Raw genomic sequence first — 23,724 nt, forward strand, 5'->3', positions numbered from 1 at the left:
ACCCATATCACAGAGAATGCAAGCCTTTCCACATCAGATCGAAGAGAACATATATCTGCAAAATGAAGGCTCTATCAACATTAGGCATAAAAAATAATATAACCACAGCAACCATTTTATTTTCAGCACAAATCAGCCAACCATTTAAAAGGTCAAATAATATCACCTTCAGTGAGAGGCTTTGGAAGCATGTCTATCCGTCTCTCAACTAGGTAGACAGATGTTCCCCTTTGTGAAGCCTCTTCATCAAGTGGAGTACCAGGATGCACAAAATTTGTCACATCGGCAATATCTGAGAGACGATCGCTAAAGATGAACTACATAGATAGACTAAATAGCGATAAAAGACGAGGACAATAAGGAGAAGGAAGAGAGAGGAAAAACTAATTATGCTGTTTAGATGGATAACCAAACCCACAGAGGGTGCATACATAGGTATCATTAAGTAAGAAGTTAGACATGCAAGCTCTTAGGCATTTTTTTCTAACTTCTTATTCCAGTTAGGACAGGGAGATTTTATTCTGGAAAGCAAGGCCATATAAATAACTTCCAAATATTCCAAACTTTGGGACAGCAAAACAATGTAACAATGTTATACTTCATATATCAATATAGAATGCAAGTATGCTAAACAAGCATTTCATGTTACCAGAATTTGAAGGGAGAGAGAAACACAATACCCAATCAAATATGCTAATTATAATTGTCAGTATGAGCACCAAAATGTAAGCAAATCTCAAATATGTGTATATAAATTATGGTACCATAATATCCATCAACTATAGTAATCAACAAAAGCAAATTTTGAATACTTTTTTCTTAACTTATTACATGCACCATCAGTACAAATTCTAGAGACAAAGGATACGAACTCCAACTTCAAAATTTCCATTCGGAAGAGATGTACAGTGGAGTGCATCATCAATATCCTTGCAACCTGCATGCAAGAAGCAGAGTAACTACAATGTCCTTATGCCATCTCTTCCAAATCAAATTAAAACAGATAAATTTAAATGGTTATTGATCAAATGAAGTGAAGTACCAATGACAGAAGTTGGTAAATACAACAACCTTCTTTGGGAACACGAAACATATAACTCGGGTGATACAGTTATATTTCACTCTTTGCAGGCTAATAAAGAGGGAAAATAAATAAAAAACCATACCTGGAGGGTCTACACTGAAGACACACAGTCCACGCAAATCCTGCCTGATTGGATTGGACAGATCTTCAGCAGAGACTGACCATGGCAATGGTGGCAAACATGCTAGAACTTGTGAAGAGAATGGCCTTGAATTTATGTCATTTTCTATCAAAACGACCTGTATTGTACAAAAAGAAAAGAGATTGCATATTATTAATAATTTATGTCATGCTAGATGCTACATGACCAACATAAGGAAAAACAAGAAAAACAACTAAACAAGAATGCTCTCTCCTTTTTGCGAAAGAGGGTGAGTGAAAATGGGGTTGTTGACTACAAACCGGCTGGTCATCTAGACTTTCTTTAATAATTTTACTAAAGTAATTTACAGAGACCATAGGAAAGAAGCCAGGTGCTTGAGAAGATGCTCAAATAAAAAATGATTATATTTGATTTTATCTAACCACCCGAATGTTGAATTTCACGTTGTTATGAGAAAGACAGCTGGTGCCCCATGGGTGATCACAGAACTTTTTTCTTTTTGGGGGGTAAAATCTACCTATAAATAATTATAAGCAGTAGCTTCATAAAATACCATGACACATAAGTATATATTGCCGAAGAATCATTAACTTCCTAATCTCAATAAACAGATAAATAGAAGCATGGAAATCCAATATTGCATACCTCACTTTCAGTATCTCTATCACCTATCTCTCCTATAGTTCGTACATAATGGCCTGATGGATATCGAGATTGACGATCCCAAGAATCAACAGCCACAATAATCCTCTTGTCAAGAAGGTTCTCAAGCTGGCGGGTTTGTATTCGAATCTTGGGAATTCTGCGATCTTTGGAGACAAATAAGGCATGAGCAACACCACCACTTCCTGCAGGCATAGGCATTGGGTCCAAAGATCCACAATACCTGCAAAGGCAATGAAATTTACTTGTATATTAAGTTCATATCTTTATCTTGAGTATTTTGACACTTTATATAATTCACACAAATATGATAGATGACAATTATAATAGAACACTAAATAAGATAAATTAATATAGAAGGAAATGATATCAGTTCCCAATTCATGGAATGCCAATTGCGAATCACAAATAACACAGACATGCTCCTATTAATTAACAATGATAGTAAACTTACGAATGCCAGTTTCTCTTGATAATGCCAACAACACGACCAGAAGGGCGACTTGGTGCGGTATTTACTTCTCCAGTAGAACCTTGCTGGGGAACAGTTCTAGGTGCATCATCAGCACTATTTGGAGCTAGGTGAACACCATCATCCTCATCCTCATCCTCTGCAAGCAAATAATATTACTCTATGGTATCCTTAAACAGAAAGCACGTTCAGAAATGAAGATACACAAATAGACCAAGTATTGTCAATCTCAAGAAGTAAGTCCAAATTAAATGCAGTATGGAATAGAACAAATCAAAGTTATTTGTTTCTATTCTTTACTAGGGGAACTGCAATTATTAAAATATGTGAATAAGGGGAGGTAATGTAAAGCATATGTCATTCTTTATTTAATTCACTTTTTTTTTGGCCTAAGTAGGAAATGAAATGCTTAAGAACTTTGCCAAGAAAAAAATTATGTTGTATGCCTGCCAAAAGCTGGAATGCAAGTGCAGAAATAGGCTAACAATTAACATACCTTCACAAGCAATAGCTAGACTCTTCTCTTCTTGCCATTGGTCCTGAGGCAGGAGTTCAACTGCCACAATATCACCATCAAAAGCTCGGTTCATGTTTGAGCGCCCATAAATAATTATTTCATCACCAATGCTCTCACTTCCAACATATGCTTCAAATGGGTTGTAACGGTTCACACGAAGTTTCCCTTGATGATATATTCCTCGATGCAATCCAGAAGTAATTTCTGACATTGGCTTATGCTGATAGTTCCAAGTGTAAATAACCCATCATGTAAATTTGACCAAATATGCAGAGACAAATTACTAGAAAGAAATGATATCAACATGATACCTCTGTATAGATGATTTTCCTCTTCGATGGTCTGAGATCTTCAACCTCTTCCATGTTTACATCTTCTGATGAAGGCCGTACAAGCAGGTCAAGTAAATCTGGTCGATCCAAAGACTTGACATACGATTCAACTGAAAACAAAAGCCTTGACAATAAGTAGGTTTTTCGGAACAATCAATTAAAGAAACTGTTAGCTTTAAATGATGCTATCATGGACACAGCTGAAGTACATTGGTGAAATGAATTTTTAACACGTACAACTCGCAACTCAGTTGCCAAAAGATGAAAGTTAGTCCATTTACCTGTTTCTGCATGAATGCCCTCTTCAGTAGCCTTCCTTTTGTTCTCTTTATCATTGGTTATAAGCAAAACCTTTACCGCACCACCAAGATGTTTCTGATACCACTGAGCAGCCACTCGGATAGCTGCATTAATACTACTTAAGTTACAACTTCAAAGAAATTCTGTCCAATAGGCACCTCATGCGAGAAAAAATGCAACAGCAGCCAAAAGTCCAAAATGCATATAACAAACAAAGGATAAAATTAAAGCTCATCCAAAAAGCAAACCTCTATCATTCCTATCATTCTTGGTTTCTCCACTCATTTCCTTAATATATGTATCCCTGAAAACACGAGAAATAAAAGATCAAATATTGGTAGCATATTGCTATCATACGAAAGGTAAAAATGTTAGCAGCATCGAATAAAAAGACTCATTCCCTTGAGGAAAACATACTAATACTCTGCTTGGAGAATAATTTCATGATAGAATGCAATACAAAAAGAGAACAAGAAAGCCAAAGATAAAATTTACCTGTGGTATTCATTGGAGAAAACAAAGAACTTCCTCATTGAATTGCTACAGATAGCTCTAACTCGATTGTAAACAGACATATTCTTGTTCTTAACCTCTTCCAGCACAACTGACAGCACCACCACATTGTCGATAGCTGGATTCTCCAGCAAATCAATCTGTCAATGAATATTTCCAATTCAATAACTTCACTAAAAGTTGCAAAAATCATACCACCAATTTGACCGGTTACGGCAATTGAGTCACAAAAGAAATTACGTTCTCTCAAGGCATCCCAACGATGAACACACTATCAAATTAGTCCTTAAAAGATCATTTTACTAACAAAGTAGCTCTTAAAATGTCTTATTGTTATCTTAATTCTAACAAAGCCTATCAGCAATCACATAATCCACTATTAGTATACCCTAAACTAATAATTAACTAATTTGTAGGCGCTTTGATCTTTAAGGAGCTGAATTGTAGTTAAACCAAAGTAGGAATAAACAAATTGAGAATAAAAGAATAGGAGGACCTGGTTGAGGACGACATTGGTGTCGACGACGAGGATAGTGGAGGCGGAGGGACCCAAGCGAGCGGCGGAGGTGTCGCAGGCGGTGCAGAAGGGGGCGCCGCAGTAGATATCGTCGCGGAGGTAGTGCTCCCTCACTTGCTGCAATCAAAGCAACCAATCGCAAAGAAGAGCAAACTAGTTAGAGTTAGTTAGTTAGTTAGTTAGTTAGTTACAGTTGGTTAGAGCTAGCTGATTAGTTGGTTATACCTTCATGACCTTGCCAGCTTTGGTTTTCTTAACGAAAGACTTGTTGTGAAGCATCTTTGCTGAACGGTGAACGGAACGGAACAGAGAGAAGTCGGAACTATGAAGAGAATAGTGTTGGAACTCGAAGGACTTTTTCCTTCGCCGCCGGAGTTTTCAGGTTTGTGTTCTCGACGGACCCGTGCTTCACTGAATCACCTTCCTTGCTCTCTCTGCGCTTTTTTTTTGAAGTAGTAGTAGGTGTAGAGTGGGCTTACCTACCAAAAACTGTGAACCCTCTTGGGCTTCAAGCCCAATCCATCGCGGATCGGAACTCAGGTTCTTTTATTGTTAAACTTTTAGTACTAAAATGACCTTTTAAAAACAATGTTACCAAAAAAATTATTTATAAATAAACGGAAGTTCGCTTGTTATATTTTAAAAGCTTGATCTATTTAAGAAATTTATATAAAAAAGATTGGTAATTTTTTGTTAATAATGTAATTTTCATGAGTAATTATGCTAAATAACATGTTAGAAACTTAGAATGGGTCACATTCACAATGGCATATTATTGTCTTTTGAAATTTGACGTTGTCTATTAGAGGTGTGCATGACCCGACCTGCTCCAAAGACCCGTTCCGACTTTAAATATTTTAGAGGTTAATTTGGTGTGATTTTACCCGATCTAAGATCGGGTAAGGGTCCCAAAAATGGATTTAAATCCTCTAAAGATTGAATTTCACTTTAGAGAGTAAAGTGTAATCTCTCACCATTGATTTTATAGGTGGGGTCAAAAATAAATATAAAAGAAATTATTCAAGGGTAGAAGATCACACTTTACTCTCTAAAGTGAAATTCAAACTTTAGAGGATCCAAATCCCTAAAAAATAGATCTGGTCATTATTTCGGGTCGGTTCCGGGTCATGGCTCGGGTCACCTGAAATTGGCCCGGTTGCCCAGTCATCTTACACCATTAATATTTTGTGATATTAGTGATGGATGATGGCTTTTCTTATGTGGAATTTAAGTATTGTAAACCTTAATATTTTGTGTTATTAGTTATTATAAAACTATAAGTTAATATTTTATGTTTAAAATGCATAAGATTTTAGATCAATTAATGCATAATATTGTGTTATTTGTATTGATTTAAATATTTGGTGTTATTAGACAATATTAGTATTGATTATGGTTATGCTTTAATTTTAGAGAATAGTTAGTTCTTGTTATATTTTTCTAAGTGAATTTTACCATGTCAAATAATGGCTAGAGTCTTAGAAATTTGAATATTTTCACATGCTAACTTATAAGAAGGTAGCAAGGTAATGTAATGTTAACGGCCCGGTTTTTACCTGATTTTTATCCGGTATAATCGTGGCCTGAAAGTGTATAGGTTTCATCGGGTCTAGAGTCGGGTTCGAATCTAATAAATAGACCCAATATATATTTTAGGCCAGATCTAAATCACATCAAATCCATTTTCACCCAACCCATACACACCCCTATTGTCCATAGTCCATTGACAATCAATCAACACTATCTAAGATAACAATTTATGACCAAAATAAAAAAAAGATATCAATTTATCTTCATTACGAGTATGAGCAAAATAATAATATTAATTGGCTAAATATTAATTACTTACACGCTAAATTCACATTTTTAGATTTTTAAACAATCATATATTAAAGATCTAAAATAAATTAACCTTAATATTTTTTTTTGACATTTTGAGATTAAATCTAATATCTAATATTATTATTATAAATATAATAATAATTCATTGAAAAGAAGGCGAAATTGTTGGAAAAGTAACCTCTGCTAATTAAGAGAAAACAGAAAAGTGAGTTAGAGAGAAGTCCAAGTTTGAAGTTTTGGGGGATTAATGGGGTTATTGTGAGAGTTGGGGGATCCCAAAACACAAAACAATGCATTAAACAGTTGCAAGGATCATATTCATACGGAACAAGCTTCGAATCTTCCCCTTTGATTCGATGCACCATAAACCCCTCTTCTCGTCAATCATACCAACCCATTAACCCTTCTTCTTCAAAAACATCATCTTTCTTCTTTTTCTTTTCTTATTGTGAAGGAAGAAGCTGTAACTAATAACATTCTCCTCATGAAACCTCTTTATCGTCAAATTCTTATCGTTCTCTCTGTTCTCTGTGCTGTCGTTTTGCAATTCTTCGTGACTCTCTTCAGCTCCAATGATGTATCATCACAGCCACTGCCACCGATCTCACGAATCCCTCTTCTCAAACTCCATCATCATCTACCTCAACAGCAGCAACAACTCAAGGCTCTCCCTTCACCATCATCTTCACGATCCCTTCTCTCTCTTTCTCCGTGAGTTCATTCCCATCACCGCATCACGTTTTTCTTTCGCAAGTTTACTTTCATCTGGGTATATTGTTTTGTATAGTTTCCTATGAAATTTGGTCTGTGATTGGTTGGTGTGATTAAGCTAGATGACAATTTTTGCTTTGGGGGGCTTTGTGTTTTGTAGTATGATCTGATTATAACTTATAAGCTGCTTTATGGACTTATTTGAATAGATAAATGTATGTTAATAGCACTAATTTACTTCTTTGTCACCTGGATATAGATAATTTTGTCTCCTATATGTGATTTAGCTGATGATTGGTGATTAAGCTAGTTGAGACTTCCTGATTGATGTGTTGTTTGATTGTTAATTCGTTTATGGGCTTATTTGGATAGATATTTATTATATTCTAATGACACTGCTTTACTTCATTTTCATTTGGGTATACATTATTCTCCTGTATGGAATTTAATTCATGAATGTTGATTAAGTTAGCTGAGACTTTCTGATTGGTATTTATTTTATCATATCTTTAATTGGTTTATAGGCTTATTTAAATAAACAAGTAGATGCTAATGACCCTGACTACAAATGTGTTTGGATTAGCTCTTCTTTTTTAAGACTCAAAAGTCAAAACTCTTTATAATTTCAAGCACCTGATACAGTTCGCTAAGGAACAATGATTCCTACTTCCTAGGTTTCTTGAACTACTTTATGGTACTGTAGTGCTGTTTTTAAGTCTTAATAGCATTGTAAGACTAATTGGAGTATTATTATTCCTTTTTTGCCACTTTATTTTGGCAGCAAGCCAACTACAGCACTGGTTGCTGCTTTAGATGGGACTATGTATTTGGTGGACAAACAGGAGAATGGCCCCACAAGAGTGATATGGTCGTTCTCAACTGGATCTCCAATCTACCATTCATATCAAGCTCCTATTCACAAGGATAGCGGTAAAGAAAACAGATCTACAGCAAGAATCAGCGGGTCTGTGGAATGCGGGGATGACTGGTCACTGTACATGCATGATAAACACTTTGGTAAAATGGTATTTGGTTTAGTTGTACTCTATAATAGTTGAGTCAGTAATTTTTCAAAAGTAAAACTATTTATTTTGTGCTGATTTATGACTCATATCCTGACCCTGATGAATAGTGCGCACAACGGTCCCTTGATTTGTTGATCATGTTTGCAGAAAATCTCAGAATCAATTGCAGAATATGTTGCTCGTACACCTACCTTTTCAGATGATGGAGCAGTTACACTTGGATCCAAGAGAAGCACTTTGTTTGAAGTTGATGCTAAAACCGGAAGGATCGTTCAAATCCATAGTATGTCTGATTCTGATAATTCTTCTACATCTTGGAGTGATGACAAGAAGAGTGATACAGATATCCTTATAACAAAGAAAAAGGATCTTGCTAATCCTACGGAGCTGAATTCGCCGGAGTTGCTACTCAAGATATTTAGGACAGATTATTCTCTTCGATCTGTTGGTCCTAGTTCAGGAGTAGTTTTGTGGACTATGACTGTATCCGAATTCGAGGCTGTATTATTATGCCAACATACTTCATTTGATGCCGATGATGAGTATGTTTCTGTCGGTGAGCTTGGTTTTGCGATGCCATATCCATGTCAAGAGATCCAACCAGTCTTTCGCTTGCGTAAGAATTTTATACTAGAACCCTCAATCACTGAAAGGTTACCTGGTTCTGATCATGAAAACAATATGCTTTTGATGCCTGCGTCGGATTTGATGCTTCCTTCACAAGCAAATTTTGAAAAATTAAATATCGATGATGGTAATATGATGCTTCCTTTGCCAATACCAAATTCTTTGCCTTCCCCGAAACCAAAAATTGTCTATCCAAGCCGAATGCATGAATGGTCAACACCATTACGTTTTATGATGCTTATGGTTTTGGGCTTTGTCCTCTATACTCTAGTGGTTAAAAGTAAAGATACGCCAAAGGATCAAAACCAGTCTGAATCGAAAATTTTGCCTGCTAAGAAAAAGAAGACACGAAAGTCAGCAAAGAACAATGTAGCAGTTGACAAAAAGGAAAAACATCTGTCCTCCGAAGATGAGGATGTGCTGATGCGAAAGGATCTCGACATAGAAGCAGGCAGGTGGATGCAATTTAACCAAATTGACCAAGGTGTTGACGGACGCAGGGTTGGTAAACTGCTTGTGTCAAATAAAGAAATTGCTAAGGGAAGCAATGGCACCATTGTCTTTGAGGGAATATATGAAGGTCGGGCAGTTGCTGTCAAGCGTTTGGTCAAGACTCATCATGATGTAGCATACAAAGAAATCCAAAATCTGATTGTATCTGATCATCACCCAAACATTGTTCGATGGCATGGGGTAGAATATGATCAAGATTTTGTTTACCTTGCTCTGGAACGATGTACATGCAGCTTGGATGATTTTATTCAAATTTATTCGGATATATCAGATAACCCTCTGTTTAGGAAGAACCAAGCTTTCAAGTCTTCTATTGAGGCCCAAATTGATATGGGGAAGGATAATATGCATGGTCTGTGGAAAGCCAATGGCTATCCATCACCTCTATTACTGAAATTGATGAGGTCAGTATTATGCCATATGAATTTTGCATGTGTTATTACATGGTTTATCCTTATAGAACTTATTTTTTCTTTTTAATCCTTATGAGGATCCTCTTATTTAATTTCTTTTATACAAAAAAATAATAGTAGGTGTTACTTGAAATTACAAGTTACATTTCATCCAACATGGAAAAGAACTTGTCAAATTGTTCCTAGGCAATGTGCAACATTATATAGCAGTGAATAAGATAATATAGATTACTAAATTTGAGGGTCCAATTTAGTTTTAATTGTGGATAATTGTAGTCGATCCGTTTCATTCAAGGTTTAGATAGGTCTTCATTTCTAATTAGAGACAAATGCTTGTGCATTTTCTATGTAGAGTATATTATATATATTCTTATTAACAGTCTTTCAATTCTTTATTGCAACACAGAGATGTCGTTTCTGGGATTGTTCATTTGCATGAACTAGGAATAATACATCGTGATTTGAAACCCCAAAATGTTTTGATAATCAAGGAAAGATCCTTGTGCGCAAAGCTTTCTGATATGGGCATTAGCAAACGCCTCCCTGAAGATATGTCTGCTTTGGGTCATAATGCTACTGGTGAGTACTCGAAAAACAATGAATATTTTCCAATATTTGCCAGTTGAACATCAAATTATGTCTTAGCATAGTTGGAGCTTATCTTAGTTGACGTAGCAATTAGCAATCTTAGGAGTTGCTAATTATTTTGGTCTTAGCCATATATTTTTTATCTACATAAGGATGTCTCAATAAGTTTCCTTTCCTTATTCCCAAAAAGAAATAAAAAGTGGTCTAGAATACTATTCATTCACTTCTTACGTTTTCAGCTAGTGCTACGTGATTTTGTCTATATGATTGAGTTAACAAGTTAATCATTCTTTTTTTGACTTAATTTAGGAGCTGGCAGTTCAGGTTGGCAAGCACCAGAACAACTTGGTCAAGGACGCCAAACACGGGCCGTAGATTTATTTAGCTTAGGTTGTGTCCTCTTTTTCTGCATGACTGGGGGGAGGCATCCATTTGGAGAACGGCTTGAACGCGATGTTAATATTGTGAAAAACAGAATGGATCTTTTCTTAGTGGAGTTCATTCCTGAAGCAGAAGATCTAGTTTCTAGTTTATTGAACCCTAACCCTGATATAAGGTTGATCCTTCTCATTCATTGGATTTCACTTGTATGTTGTGCTTGTTGCTTCAATTTCATTTTACGAAAGTATTTCCCTTATTTTCAGGCCAAAGGCAATTGAAGTATTGCACCATCCATTTTTTTGGAGTCCAGAAATGAGACTGTCATTTTTACGCGATGCCAGTGATAGAGTGGAACTAGAAGATAGGGAGACTAATTCTGTTCTTCTGAACGCATTAGAAAGCATTGCTACAGTCGCATTAGGTGCGAAATGGGACGAAAAGTTGGAACCAGCCTTTCTTACTAACATTGGTCGATATCGACGGTACAAGTATGATAGTGTTCGAGACTTGTTGCGCGTCATGAGGAACAAGCTAAATCATTATAGAGAGTTGCCTCAAGAAATCCAGGTTCTTTCTTGGATTTGCATTTCCTAGACTAAAGCATTATCTTCATTTTAAAATTTGGTTGTGTTTGGTTGGTAACATTCATTCATCTTAGGTATGCTTGGCTTTTACTATGTATTGTTGAAACCATCCTTGTTAACATATACATACTCTTTTTGTTTGATTTTGTCTATCACTGAAAATATTGTATCAATATATTTGGATTCAAATTGTATACAGATATATAAGTCTCGACATAGGATTCGAAATAGTTAAATAGTTCTAAGAACTCATCTATTTTTATTTGCATTTCAGGAACTTGTGGGAACTGTTCCGGAAGGATTCAATGAATACTTTGCAAGCCGATTCCCAAGGCTATTAATCGAAGTGTATAAAGTTATATCCAAGTATTGCAAAGAAGAACAATGTTTTGAGAGGTATTTCAAGAACCTTAATTAGTGGCTTCATCTATTCATTTGCCCCTGGTACCTAAAGAATATATGAATTATCAACTAGGCAAAGAATGCTGTTGTACTCTTAAAATTACATGTAACATAATGTATTTATGTTCACAATGGTTAATGTAAATCTAATCCAAAGTTACAGCTTCATAATTGTTATTTCTTTTCAACACCTTGTACAGTTTCATGTTCATGCTGACAAAAGCTATAACATTTTATCTGATTTCATTATGAATTATGTATTCTACATGAACTATAATCTGGAACAAAAATGGTAGTTTGGCATAAGAAGGTATCACATTACTATTTCTGTCCACTAATAACGCTCACTTTGAAAAATGGTACATTAAAAAGTTTACCTAACTAAATACAATGATTCAACATACCAAATACATTAAATTTTTTAAGAGTAAAGTTACAAATAAACTTGCGGATTTACATTTCGGACAGATTAGTTCTTAAAAGAAAAAAAGTACCAATAAAGTCCTTTAGGATAACAGATGTAGACACACTACCTTTAAATTAGCCCCCTGTAATTAGGATAGAAGGTCTTAATTTGAACTAACTTGTCCACGTTTTGTTATTCTGGAGGATTTTATTGGTACTCTTTTTTTCTTTAAGGATTAATCTGTCCGAAATGTAAATCTTTAGGAATTTATTTGTCACTTTACTCTTTTTTTAATGTACCAGTTCTGTGACCAAAGAAAACAAGTTTGTCATGTCTCATTATTAGTACACTCAATTCTTTGAGAAGATGATTCTGAATATCCATTATTGGATGATCCAACCTCACTTGTACTTTTGAATGATGCCATCTCCGTTTTCCTTCTCTTGGAGCGGCTCTTAACTGTGTCTTCCTTTTCATCTACAAATGTAAGGAAAGTCCTTAGTCGCGACGGCGTGGACTTTAGACCGGACGACGACTTGTCGTCTTCGGTGTAGTGCTTCTTGTATTGCTTCATGGTTTGAATCAGATATACGAAGAGAGCAATCAAACATGCCAAGCCACAGAGTAGGTAGAGACCCCAGAAGCTCCTCAGCTTGAGTCTGTCCACTTCGAGCTTCGCACCTTGCGACAGGCAAGCACTGCGCAAAAGCCATTTGTCGTGGATCCGTTGAAGGTCGCCGTTCTCAGCCAACTCCAAAATGGCTGTTGACAGGTCAACCGCTAATGGCGAGTCTCGTGGAAAGGCCTGACAAAATATCAATGAAAGTTAGACAAGAAATAGTGAAATATTAATATCAGTTGATAACTTAATGATTGAACCAACAATCAAACATTACTAAGAAGAGAGATACTTACAAATCCCCAACCATTTCTGGTGAACTCTTGACCAACAATGCTGAAATCGCAGCGGCTTGAAAGGAACAGCTCTATGTATGCACGTTCGTCGACATATGCAGCGATGCCACCTTTATGGGGACCTTTGTCCAGAGCAGTGGCAGATTCTTCTGGTGTTGTTAGAGCTACAAGTCTCGACGCATCGATGCCAATTTCGTTGACTAAATAACCTTTAGTGAAAGAACCCTGCAAGTAGCCAATAGGCTCATTGTTGTTTATCAAACTTTCAATGCCCTTAATTGGTGAAGAAAGTTGTTGCACTGTGAGGATTGAAGTCAAGCTTGCTGTATAACTCGAGTTGATTATGAGAACTACGAATAACCATATAAGCAGCACGAATCGACCGAGAGTGCTCACTGTGTTTTCCCCTACAAAACAATGAACAGTAATTTGATTTGTTCAGAGAAATAATAGTTAAACTAGTTGCAATGGAAGCAAGACAAAAGAACTTGCACTTACTATGTGCAAAAAACATGGTTGAGAAACTGAACCTGCCAGATACAAGAAAATTACAAGTTACAAAACTATAGCATTGATATCATTATTTCATGCATAGATTGCATATGATGAAGTTGTAAAATAAAAGTCAATTACTATGGAGGTTCTTATAATTTCTTCTCTGTTAGTCCATATAGTTTAAGAGTATGAAACTAATTCTAAAAAGCTTCATTAGTAAGATGAACAATGAAAAGAAGGGTGTGAGAAAAGGGTCACACTAACTTACCACAAAATTGTGGCTACTTGTTTTTTGGGAGGTCCCCTAAAATCATCATTGAGCCTATGCTCTAAAATCCAGACAACAGCACCAACAACTAGGAAGAAGATAGCTGTGACAGTCCACATCATTGGAGTAAATGGCATCAAGAATGCCCAAGCATTTGAGTCTGTCTTCTTCACTGATGCTACTACCACTAGACCGGACTCTATGAATGGCTGCGTAAAATCCACCATCTTTGTTCTTTCTGTGGTAATTGTAATATCACCTACAGCAGCATCAAACACCTGTATAGAAAGAAGGAAACTAGGATCAAATTGGTACCAGAAGAATGTCAAAAACACTAGAGAACTTATTTGGAATGATACTCACACCGGTGGTGATAAGACGGACAAGTTCAGTGTTACTAGGATTGCTGTGACCGTCTCCGTACGAAATAAACTTATAGGGGACAGCATAAGGCAACAAGTTCACTGCAGAAAGAAAGACATCAATGCAGAACCCCTTGAACATATCAGTGCCTTTTACTTGTGAGACGAATTCGCGGTAACTGATCCTTTTTGGAACTCCAATTTTTAGCATCCTTCCATTGTTTGGAAAAACCCAACCACGAGGTTTCTGTGTTGTGTCCCCTGGCCAAATCACAGATAGTAGCTTTTGACTTGAACTTGAATGACTAGCCGGCTTTGAATGAAGTTCTTCAGGACTTACAGATGATAGTCCAGAGTGATTAGACCAATAACCAATCCTCTTAGTCCCTGTTCCAACCACATTGATGATTTCATATGCCGGATTTGCAAGGTTTCCATCAGATGTATACTTGAAGTGACCTGTTACACCGGTCATGTTAACCTCGTAGATACTTTTTCGCAGCAGTTTTCCTTCGTTGAATATCTTGACAGCATCAAGATGCATGTTGTCACCATGTATTAGAGATGTCTTTGAATCAGATGAAAAGGTGATTCGGTTCCCTTGTTTAAAAAATGCAGCAAGCGCATGAGCAAGAACATAGACAGTATCATATGCAAAGATAGCATAAGTACTCAATCCAAGGGAGCCATTAGTCCAGTTTTTCCACCTCGAAATGAAAGATCTCTTAAGCTTTGAATCCGGCACATACATTCGTAGCGCAATAACTCCTTGAATGTCATCCATTACACTCAAAGAAAGTGGAGAACTTATATCTATCCCGGTAGACAGAAAAGTTGTGGCTATCCAGACATAACCATTTTCCATCATTCCAAGAGATTTCGCCACATTTAGCACTTTCGGCCCCCAAGTAGTACTTGTGTGAAGGACTATAACCCGCGATTCAGCCAGAGCTACCTGAACAAGCACATCAGTGATCTCCTCCCTGGTTGCCTCAGGACTCATAGGAGCTTTAAACGAGATCTTGCAGCGTCTCTCGGCTAGCTTGTCCCCTAAGGCACCAATTCCATTCCTCCCATGATCATCATCACCATAGACTGCAATAACCTCCCTCCAACCATAGTAGTTAACAAGATCTGCTATTGCAGTCATCTGATACATATCATTAAAAGATGTCCGAATGAAGAATGGGAACTGAAGTGAAGAAAGGGTCGGGTCAGTGGCTGTAAACGACAGCAGGGGAACTCGAAGCTCGTTCGCAATGTGAGATATGACATGAGCTGTTGTGGAGGTCTGTGGGCCAATTATGGCCACAGTGTGTGTTGCCATGAGCTGCAATGCTGTTACACATTGGTATTTTATTTAAAAAGTGAATCATAATGTGCAAGAACTGATGAACTTTGTACAATGCCATTCTGAAATATCTATCACTTTAGAAATTTGGTACATTCATGAGTTAATCTATCTGTGTCTAGATACATTAACTCATGAATGTACTAAATTTTTGAAGCTACAGATATTACGGAATGAAGAGAGGAACTTTATATTTGGAATGTCATGAAAGGGCCTACCCTCAGCAATGCTCAAGAATCCTCTATATTTGGAATCTTCTTGAAGTGAGAGCTTGAGCTGAGTTTTGCCAAGAATTGATGGATCAGAATTTACATCTTTAACTGCGGCTTCTACGGCGATTTTCACAATTTTGCCAACACTTGTATTGAAAGAGAAAAGAACCCCAATATTTACAACATCAGGAATTGTGGTATTATTACTATTATTATTATCAATATCAATATCATCCAAGCCAACCCCATTTGAACAGAAACCATTGGAGAGAAGAACAATCAACACCACAACGCCCCAATTTCTAATCATTCTTGGAGTTGCCTATTGGAAATGCCAAATAATGATCACTCTGCTCAACAAACAAGTAAAGAATCATCCCTCCATTAAAACAACAACAATGTCAAGAACAACTAAGCCTTATCTTATTAAATAGGCTCGGTTATATGAATCAAACGATATAATAATTTCTTGTCATAAATCATATCTACAATTAAACCACGAAGTTCTAGATTTATGCTAATAGTTTAAGCTATTGGATTACCCTCCATTAATTTTTCTATTTATGTTAATAGTCTTCTTCAGAAACTCAAAACAAAAAGGAGTAAATAGATATACAACAAAAATTTCAATACACACATAGCTCATAAACTGAAGCATAAAAGGGAAATGGAAAGAGGCACAAAGCACATCCACAAGAAAGATGAAAAATAAATCAGGCATTAAAGTGCCTCCTATTATCAACAAAAAGCATCAGATTGTAAAGTGAAAACGATATTAATGGAATAAGGCTTTATCCAAAAAAAGGTTAAAAAGAATATATGTACCTGAAGTTTGGTTCAATAAACAGAAGCTGACATATATGTACTGCAAAATGGTGTAGGAAATTCTTTTGCTTAGCTCAATTTGAGGAAAAAAGTTATCAACTTTACATAATTACATATACCCCAAAAGAGAGAAAGTGATAAAAATAACAATTTTTACCTGAGAGCATGAGTCTTTCCACTTGAAGTGTAGGAAATAACAAAATCTGGGCACTGAAGAAAAGCGGAAGAAATTCAGAAAATAAGAAAAAGGACAGATCTTGAAGTTGAAAGAGAATGATAATGGTGGTGGTGGTGATGAGAATTATTGATGCTACCAAGCAACCAAAAAAAAAAAAAATAGAGTTTATACTTTATAGTAATAGTTGTAGTTGTCTTTGGCTTTGGCTTTTCATAACATAAGGACATCATTATTATTATTATTAACTCAAAAAGTGTACCTTACTGGCATCAACAGCTTTGTGATTGTGTTATGAAGGGTTGATGTAAAGAGAATACTAAATTCCACATTCACTTTGTGAAGATTATTGATATGTCACTATACACACAACAATGAACAAAGGAAGCAACCAAGTTTGAGTTTGATGTGATGTTTCTGAACCCTCTACTTCTTACATAGGACATGACAATAATAATCAACAACAACACAGGAGAGAGAGAGAGAGAGAGAGGTTGATATTCCATGACATGGATGCAATTAGTGTGCACTGTTCACAAGTCTGATGCATTGTTTGATATTATAAAATTGCACATTAAAATAAATATCATAGACATGAAATTAATAAAATACTCAAAAGTATGATACTTTACATTTTTGGCATCTGCTTTTGATATAATATTGGAAGAATTTTGAGTCTACTGAATACGAACTTTTTTTTATATTGTATTATTAATATTAAGTGTAAAGTTTTTTATGATTGAGTAAACTATGTGTTAAACACTGTTATGGTTATTTATAAAACATCAATCACGTTTTGTGTTTTTATAACTAAAATAAACTTTTTTTTTATCAAAATGTGGATGACGTTTTGTGTTTTAATAATTAAAATAATATTTTTTATACAAAGTCAATAACATTTTATTCTTTTATAATTAAATTTTTTTTATTTTAAAACGTTAATGACATTTTGTGTTATTATCATAATTGTATAAAATATTAAAATAATTAAATATTTTTGTATTTTATATTAAAATTAATCATATATAAAAATTTTAGCTTATTCGATGTTTTAATAATTTTAATTACTGATATCAATTATAAAATATATATAATATATATTAATTAAAATTAATTATTATGATTACTGGAACACGAATATTCTGAGTACATTTAAAAACTTTACTATAATATAACATTGCTTTTGCTTTTGCTTTTGCCATTTAGTGCAAAAGGAAAGGTGAAATCGATGTCATGGTAGAGAAATTCTCAGATGTTACAATTTTCTTTTTCTTACCTTTTTGGAAAGAAAAATGTGCACCCTACTCATTATTAATTTCTGTTTGAGATTATAGTATTATTATATGCACTTGAGTGTTCTTTTCGTGAAATTATATTTTGTCAAGTATTTTTTCTTCTAAATTCCCCTTAAAAATGACTTTCTCTCCTGACTAGTAGATTCATTTCAGTTAGTTGAATTATTAAGAAAAATCCTTAAGTCATAATGTGTTGTTTGAACTTCTATTTTTTTTAGGAAAAAAAAAAACTAAAAAAGGCATGCATTATAAAGTGGAGTTCTTTCCATCTTTTCCCTCAAAATGTCTAACGTGCACATACATTTATTTCAACCACACTTCAAATCTTCAACTAAAGAGAGATTAAATAGTTAAATCTTTTTTTATTAAGATGTTAATAATATTATTATGTTGATAATTATTTATATGATGATACATCACTACTTGAAATGAAATGAATGATTTAAACATTCGACAAAAGATAAAGGCATTAAACATGTGATAAAAAGTGAATGGTTATGTGGCCCTGGCATCCTCTAATGGAAGCATTAGTGCGAGGTCTTACTCAGCTCCACCATGGAAAGAGACATTTTTCACCAAAAATTATATATATAACATTTTGTTCATTCAATATTAATTAATATTTTTTGTAAATAAAATTAGTTTTTTAGCTCTTATTCTTTTATTAGTTTAAAATTTGGTATTTAAAATGTAAAGTGATTATCAATGAAAAGTGAAATTGTAATAGTATTAAGACTGATATTGAAAGGAAGAAAAAGATATATACAAATAAATATTGTGAAAAATAAAAAATTGAAAAGAAATTTTAAAAATGATTATTACCAATATATTTTAATTTGATTAAATCTTCATTACACTTTAATCATTTTAAAATCTCTCAATTTTAGGAGTTTCATAGGGTCTAAGGAATTGAATCTTAATCTATTCAGATACTAGGGATCCTAGATGAGGAAAAAGAATGTACTAAAGTTAGCCTTATTAGCATAGTATAGTAATAAGATATAGATCCATATACTAATTAATTAAATCCAATAAACTAAATTCTGACACAAGTTGTTATGAACTCCACATACAATAATATTTAAACATTTTGTGCTTATCACAAACATAAATTTGGCATTATCACATAGTATACATTAAATTATAATAACTTACTCGTCTATAGTTTAGATTTAATTATACATGTCAATTGCTAGGGGAGAGTCTCTTGAAAAACCCTACATCATTCCTCAAATCATTCTTAATGTTGTATATATTGATAAATCATTAATGTGTTCTTAAAGAGAATTATATCTTTTATTTAGAATTTTTCATGTTTTAATTATAAAATTATTTATATAAAAAATTTAAACCGTTAAGTAAACTATAATTATACGAATTATTGTATATCTAACAAAATTATATAAAATAAAGTGATAATTCACACTCTCACAAAAAGATGATTAGAATAATTTTTCTATAAAAATAATAACTAAAATATGAATATATATTATATTGAGAGATTTAGTTAAAGATGTCAAACAATTTAATCATATTTCAATTATGTCTTTGTATAAAAATATTTTAATAATTCTAGTTGTTATCTAACAAAAGAAATCAGTATATTTAAAATTGATAATCATTTTAGATAAATGAACCATATAATTTTTATTATATTTATGTCATAATTGATAATATCAAAATTTTGAAATAAACAGTATTATAATATAGTATTAAGAGTTTTTTTTATTTTATAATATGATATTAAAATGTTAATTTTTTTTATTTTAAAATAAACTGAGTGGCCCATGTACACCCTCCTCTCCAGGAAACATAATATGAGCGTCACTTTGAGCGGGAATCTCAAAAAATTGAGAAAAGTAACACTCTCACACGGATTTCTTTTCAAAATTGAAGTGTCTCCGATTCGAACCACCTTTAACAGCGCAGATATGAGATCCGGCGCCGGAACCCGCCGACCAACCAAGGACTCATTCATTCCGCCGGATTCCCATCAGCGCCATCAGTTCCCCCGCGACTCTGACGCCAGTTTGGCAAGCAGCCGCCGTTCTTCCTCCGGCGGCGCGGGGTGCAAGAGGATCGAGGACTACAAGGAGCGCCGCTTGCAGCAATCGGTGATTTCCGCCCTCAACGAGTTCCTCTGGACGCGGAATTATCCCATCACCTTCAAATCCATCAAAACCCCACCTTCCGCGAAGGACATCCTCGAAACCCTAAAAATCCTTCTGAGAGAGATCGAGTACCCTGTGTCGAAGCTCGAAGAGGATCTGCCCCCTCTCCTGAAGCGCCTCAATTACCCTTCATGATCCACAAATCCATCCTTAAATCCCCCGACCCTCACCACTGGCATCACTTGCTCGCACTCATTCACTGGCTCGTTCAGATCGCCTCCTTCGGCTCTCACATCTCCGAATCCACCTCCAATACAGTCTTGTCCCTCGTCCAGGTCAACCTTGTCCACCAGTACACCCTCAATTCCTATCTTAACTACATTAAGGGCCGTGATGATGTGGTTGAAGAACTCGAACTCAACATCATGGACAAGCTCAACCACCAGAAGGCCCTCGCCGAGGAGAAGCTCGAGGCTGCCAACTATGAGCTCAAGAGTTTGAGGGATGACTTGGAGAAGCTGAGGTTGCATCCCGAAAAGAAGGACGAGCTGGAGAAGACTAAGGTAGTTAGATGACTTTGACTTCATCTTTTTTAATTCAGTTTGGTTTGATTGCTCAATTCTTATTTGTTTTTCTTACAGGGGCATGCTAGAGGACGATGTGAAGAAGTTTAATCTTCTGATTGAGGATGTTGGGAGGAAGATTGAGGAGATGGTGAAGGTGCTGGCAGAGAAGGAGAAGGTTCTGGAGGCGAAGGAGCGGGAGAACCATAGGGTTTGCGAGGAGAACAGGGAACTAAGGAGGATGGTGGAGGCGCAGCCTGTTAATGCGAGGGATGTGGAGAGGATGAAGAGGGAGTTGCAGGCTTTGGAGAGGGAGATCGAGGTGGGCGAGCTTGCCAGGAATGTTTGGGAGGACAAGTCCCAGGAACTGGAGAATAGTCTTTCTCACGAGTTCAAGGACCTTGAGGCGCTTGCTTTGGATTGCAACCAAGAGCTGAGGAGGTTGAATTGTGCTCCATTAATAATATCCATAGATTATTGACTGTTTGGTTAAAATGAAGCAAATTCTATTGATCTTGTTTGTATTAGATAGAGGGTGTGTTTGTTGTCTATCTTTACAGTCAAGTCTGCGCATCTAATCCTTCTTGCTGGTGTTTCTAGGTTGAAGATCGGTGATGATATTCAGTATCAGTTGAATGCCAAGGGAACTAGGCTGCTGAGATTATGGGTTTTGACCGTAAATTGAGTCTGAAGCCTGCACTTAACTCGTACACTGAGGACATTAAGAAGATTTCTATGAGGAGATGGTAAGAGTTAATTTCCTATCAGCAAATGTCCAATGAAAATGCTTCTGGGCTTGAGGAAAAAAGAAATAATGTTGCAACAGTGCAGTCACAGATTGATAAAGTAAGTGCATCATCATGCTCAGAATTTTATTAATGTTGATTCTATACTTTTAGCCTGTCACAGATACCAGTGTCTACTATGCTGTCACTTTAAGTTTCAACCTTCTAGAGGGAGATTTTGATTTTCATCTGCGTAGATTAACCAAAGATAATTGTGAACTTGATGTTCTTCTACTGGAATTTTTACTATTAACAAAATGCAATGCTGAATGGGTGTAACTTTAATTTAAGTGATGGTGGCAGCATGCTGCACTGCTTTTGGAATGTAGGAGTTGGTCCAGGGTCTTTACTGTAGCTTATACATTTTACCTATGTTTCCACAGCAATGACTTATCATACTTGAGTTGTCTTTATGGTTTGTTGTTTTTCTGTTTTTTTTTTTGAATATGCTTGAACATCATATTAATTAACTATGATGCATCTTGATTGCAAAATGGTCAAAATATGTCTCTACCACCACCTTTACTTGGTTCTTCAATTTTGTATTCATCAAGTAAACAATGTACAGCTTACTCAAGCCGTCTAATGAAGATTATTAATTAAAACACCTAACTCAGACTTAAGGTAAATAAATGCAAGCATGTGTTTATTCTGCAATGCAGAATTATCAGTAGACTTCGACATGCCATTGTTTGTTCTTCTTAAGTTGTGAAAGCTTATCTTCCCAATTTTCTCCTCTTTGCTCTGCAACCTTCTTCAGGGTATCTTGGATTCCAGGCATCATCCCCTTTAGACCACAGAAGTAAATGTGAGCCCCGTTGTCGAGAAGTTTGAAGATCTCATCGCGATATTCCTCAGTCTTATCCTGAACATACATCTTGCTTCCGCTCCTGTTCTTCTGCTCTCTGTTGAGAGCCTTTTCATAGCGGAAGTTGTCTGGATAGTCCTTATGGTATTTGGTGAATTCGTCATCATACAGAAGACTATCGGTATTGGCAACACCGAGGAAGAGCCAGGCTAGTCCACCAAACTTAAATTTAGGAACTGACTCCATAAACATTCGACGTAGATAGCCCCTAAATGGAGCTACACCAGTGCCGGTGGCAATCATTATATGTGTCGCATTTGGATCATCCTCAGGCAAAAGCATGATCTTCCCAGAAGGCCCTGTGATCTTAATTTTGTCTCCAGGCTTGGAGTTGCACAAAAAGTTGCTGCAAACACCTTGCTTAGAAGGATCTTCCTTTGCAGTGTCAGGATCATAATAAACAGCACAGCGCACACACAAGCTGGTGGTTTTGCCATCAAAATTGTCTCCATACCTCATCAAAGCAATTGAATATAGCCGAACATTATGGGGACTTCCAGGTTTCTTTGGATTTTCTCCAGGTGGAATGACATCAATCAATCGTACTTGCATTATAATCATGTCTGCAGTAATTGCAGATGATGATTCAGCTGTTCAAAATATTTGTTTTTTTTAATCCATCTTTTAGCTGCCATATTTACTCTTAACTTCACTGTATTAATCACAAACTAAATTTATGCTTTGCATCTACTGTTGATTTGGTTTCTCTATATTTTCTGGCAATCTTTTCGCACTTTGTCAGAATCATTTAGATGCGTATTGGAAGCAGAAATCATCTACCTGTGAAAACTGTTGCCTGACTTTTGTTCTTCTGCTGTGTGTTACATTATCCACCAGATGGAAGCTGAACTAAACATGATAAAGAATGAAACACAAGATTATGTAAATAGATGTTCAGCTGAAGCAAAGCAAACGTTGGAGGATGTCCACGTAGCAAGTCATGACCTGGACATTATGGAAAGAGAGGCAGCTGAGCTTCTAAAGGTAATTCTATGGTTGTTAATTCTTTAGTGAGTAAATGTTATGTTTAGAAGAGAGATTGAGACTGAGACCAAGAGACAGAAATTGGGAGACTGAGACTAAATTAAGTCTCTGAATTATATTTGGTATAAAATATGCAAGATTGAGTTATGTCTCAGTGTCTTGTTGGAAAAGGAAAAGTGGGGTTAGTTTTGGAATTTAAAAAGTTGAATGAAGGTTATTTTAAAAATAAATGTTATTAAAGTTTCAGTCTCTATTAAAAAAAGTTTCAGTCTCCTATGTCCCATTTTCTAAAAGTACCAACGGGATTGAAATTTTATGTCCCAAAACTAACATCTTAGTCTCAATCTCAGTCCTTGCTTTCAAACGCTACCTAATTGAATTTGTGAAGACTTGAACATGTCTCAGGCGTCATTCTCTTCATTGTATTTTGGACTCTATCAATCTTGAGAGATAAGCTATGTTTCTGGCGTAGTTTCATGTGTAACATGATTGCATTGGTACTGATTTCTTTTTCAGGCTACC

The 23,724-nt window shown here is 35.6% G+C and overlaps 5 protein-coding genes across 7 annotated transcripts in view; 2 read left to right on the top strand and 3 right to left on the bottom strand.

The window, feature by feature from the left end:
- Window positions 1–4,922, bottom strand: part of LOC107475780 (exosome complex exonuclease RRP44 homolog A) — an 8,342-nt gene extending 3,420 nt beyond the window's left edge. The window contains exons 1-13 of the mRNA XM_016095447.3: window positions 4,727–4,922; window positions 4,481–4,618; window positions 3,967–4,124; window positions 3,720–3,775; window positions 3,453–3,575; window positions 3,151–3,281; window positions 2,819–3,059; window positions 2,305–2,461; window positions 1,833–2,073; window positions 1,167–1,323; window positions 869–937; window positions 167–292; window positions 3–55 (exon numbers count right to left, since the gene is read on the bottom strand). Of these exons, the coding sequence (XP_015950933.1) occupies window positions 3–55; window positions 167–292; window positions 869–937; window positions 1,167–1,323; window positions 1,833–2,073; window positions 2,305–2,461; window positions 2,819–3,059; window positions 3,151–3,281; window positions 3,453–3,575; window positions 3,720–3,775; window positions 3,967–4,124; window positions 4,481–4,618; window positions 4,727–4,780 (1,704 nt within the window). The 5' untranslated portion in view covers window positions 4,781–4,922. The remainder of the gene's footprint in view (window positions 1–2; window positions 56–166; window positions 293–868; window positions 938–1,166; window positions 1,324–1,832; window positions 2,074–2,304; window positions 2,462–2,818; window positions 3,060–3,150; window positions 3,282–3,452; window positions 3,576–3,719; window positions 3,776–3,966; window positions 4,125–4,480; window positions 4,619–4,726) is intronic.
- A 1,626-nt stretch (window positions 4,923–6,548) lies between these two features.
- Window positions 6,549–11,780, top strand: LOC127743892 (serine/threonine-protein kinase/endoribonuclease IRE1a). Of its 2 annotated transcripts, XM_052256089.1 has the most exons (7): window positions 6,549–7,054; window positions 7,836–8,079; window positions 8,227–9,623; window positions 10,039–10,211; window positions 10,530–10,776; window positions 10,865–11,168; window positions 11,460–11,780. In XM_052256089.1, exons 1-7 carry the CDS (start codon window positions 6,828–6,830, stop codon window positions 11,601–11,603), a joined length of 2,736 nt encoding a protein of 911 aa, XP_052112049.1. In that variant the 5' UTR covers window positions 6,549–6,827; the 3' UTR covers window positions 11,604–11,780. The 2 variants fall into 2 exon arrangements, with proteins under 2 accessions (XP_052112049.1, XP_052112050.1); XM_052256090.1 differs by lacking the exon at window positions 6,549–7,054 and having other exon boundaries at window positions 7,900–8,071.
- Window positions 11,781–11,899: 119 nt separating this feature from the next.
- LOC127739724 (glutamate receptor 3.6) lies at window positions 11,900–17,129 on the bottom strand. 2 transcript variants are annotated; one of them, XM_052256087.1, is made up of 9 exons: window positions 16,859–17,129; window positions 16,579–16,631; window positions 16,422–16,461; window positions 15,603–15,946; window positions 14,035–15,371; window positions 13,672–13,949; window positions 13,407–13,438; window positions 12,909–13,315; window positions 11,900–12,798 (listed from the first exon to the last, which is right to left on the bottom strand). In XM_052256087.1, exons 4-9 carry the CDS (start codon window positions 15,904–15,906, stop codon window positions 12,322–12,324), a joined length of 2,835 nt encoding a protein of 944 aa, XP_052112047.1. In that variant the 5' UTR covers window positions 15,907–15,946; window positions 16,422–16,461; window positions 16,579–16,631; window positions 16,859–17,129; the 3' UTR covers window positions 11,900–12,321. The 2 variants fall into 2 exon arrangements, with proteins under 2 accessions (XP_052112047.1, XP_052112048.1); XM_052256088.1 differs by lacking the exon at window positions 16,422–16,461.
- A 3,295-nt stretch (window positions 17,130–20,424) lies between these two features.
- Window positions 20,425–22,251, top strand: LOC110278462 (kinetochore protein NDC80 homolog). Its single transcript, XM_052256093.1, has 4 exons — window positions 20,425–20,565; window positions 20,644–21,006; window positions 21,166–21,411; window positions 22,111–22,251. Exons 2-3 carry the CDS (start codon window positions 20,648–20,650, stop codon window positions 21,248–21,250), a joined length of 444 nt encoding a protein of 147 aa, XP_052112053.1. The 5' UTR covers window positions 20,425–20,565; window positions 20,644–20,647; the 3' UTR covers window positions 21,251–21,411; window positions 22,111–22,251.
- Window positions 21,958–22,748, bottom strand: LOC127743893 (ferredoxin--NADP reductase, root isozyme, chloroplastic-like). Its single transcript, XM_052256092.1, has one exon. It carries the CDS (start codon window positions 22,675–22,677, stop codon window positions 22,018–22,020), a length of 660 nt encoding a protein of 219 aa, XP_052112052.1. The 5' UTR covers window positions 22,678–22,748; the 3' UTR covers window positions 21,958–22,017.
- Window positions 22,749–23,724: the final 976 nt, after the last annotated feature.

The sequence above is a fragment of the Arachis duranensis genome, unplaced genomic scaffold (assembly GCF_000817695.3).
Source record: "Arachis duranensis cultivar V14167 unplaced genomic scaffold, aradu.V14167.gnm2.J7QH unplaced_Scaffold_165934, whole genome shotgun sequence".
Classification (NCBI taxonomy): Eukaryota; Viridiplantae; Streptophyta; class Magnoliopsida; order Fabales; family Fabaceae; genus Arachis; species Arachis duranensis.

Excerpts from the sequence above, each read along its gene's own strand:
- LOC110278462 (XM_052256093.1), top strand. The coding sequence starts at position 20,648 with ATGCTAGAGGACGATGTGAAGAAGTTTAATCTTCTGATTGAGGATGTT. Across the intron at positions 21,007-21,165 it reads TGCAACCAAGAGCTGAGGAG|GTTGAAGATCGGTGATGATA; the intron begins GTTGAATTGTGC and ends TGGTGTTTCTAG.
- LOC127739724 (XM_052256088.1), bottom strand. The coding sequence starts at position 15,906 with ATGATTAGAAATTGGGGCGTTGTGGTGTTGATTGTTCTTCTCTCCAAT. Across the intron at positions 15,372-15,602 it reads ATTCTTGAGCATTGCTGAGG|CATTGCAGCTCATGGCAACA; the intron begins GTAGGCCCTTTC and ends AATGTGTAACAG. Across the intron at positions 12,799-12,908 it reads CCAGAAATGGTTGGGGATTT|GCCTTTCCACGAGACTCGCC; the intron begins GTAAGTATCTCT and ends ATATTTTGTCAG.
- LOC127743892 (XM_052256089.1), top strand. The coding sequence starts at position 6,828 with ATGAAACCTCTTTATCGTCAAATTCTTATCGTTCTCTCTGTTCTCTGT. Across the intron at positions 8,080-8,226 it reads ATAAACACTTTGGTAAAATG|AAAATCTCAGAATCAATTGC; the intron begins GTATTTGGTTTA and ends TCATGTTTGCAG. Across the intron at positions 10,212-10,529 it reads TTTGGGTCATAATGCTACTG|GAGCTGGCAGTTCAGGTTGG; the intron begins GTGAGTACTCGA and ends GACTTAATTTAG.
- LOC127743893 (XM_052256092.1), bottom strand. The coding sequence starts at position 22,677 with ATGAGGTATGGAGACAATTTTGATGGCAAAACCACCAGCTTGTGTGTG.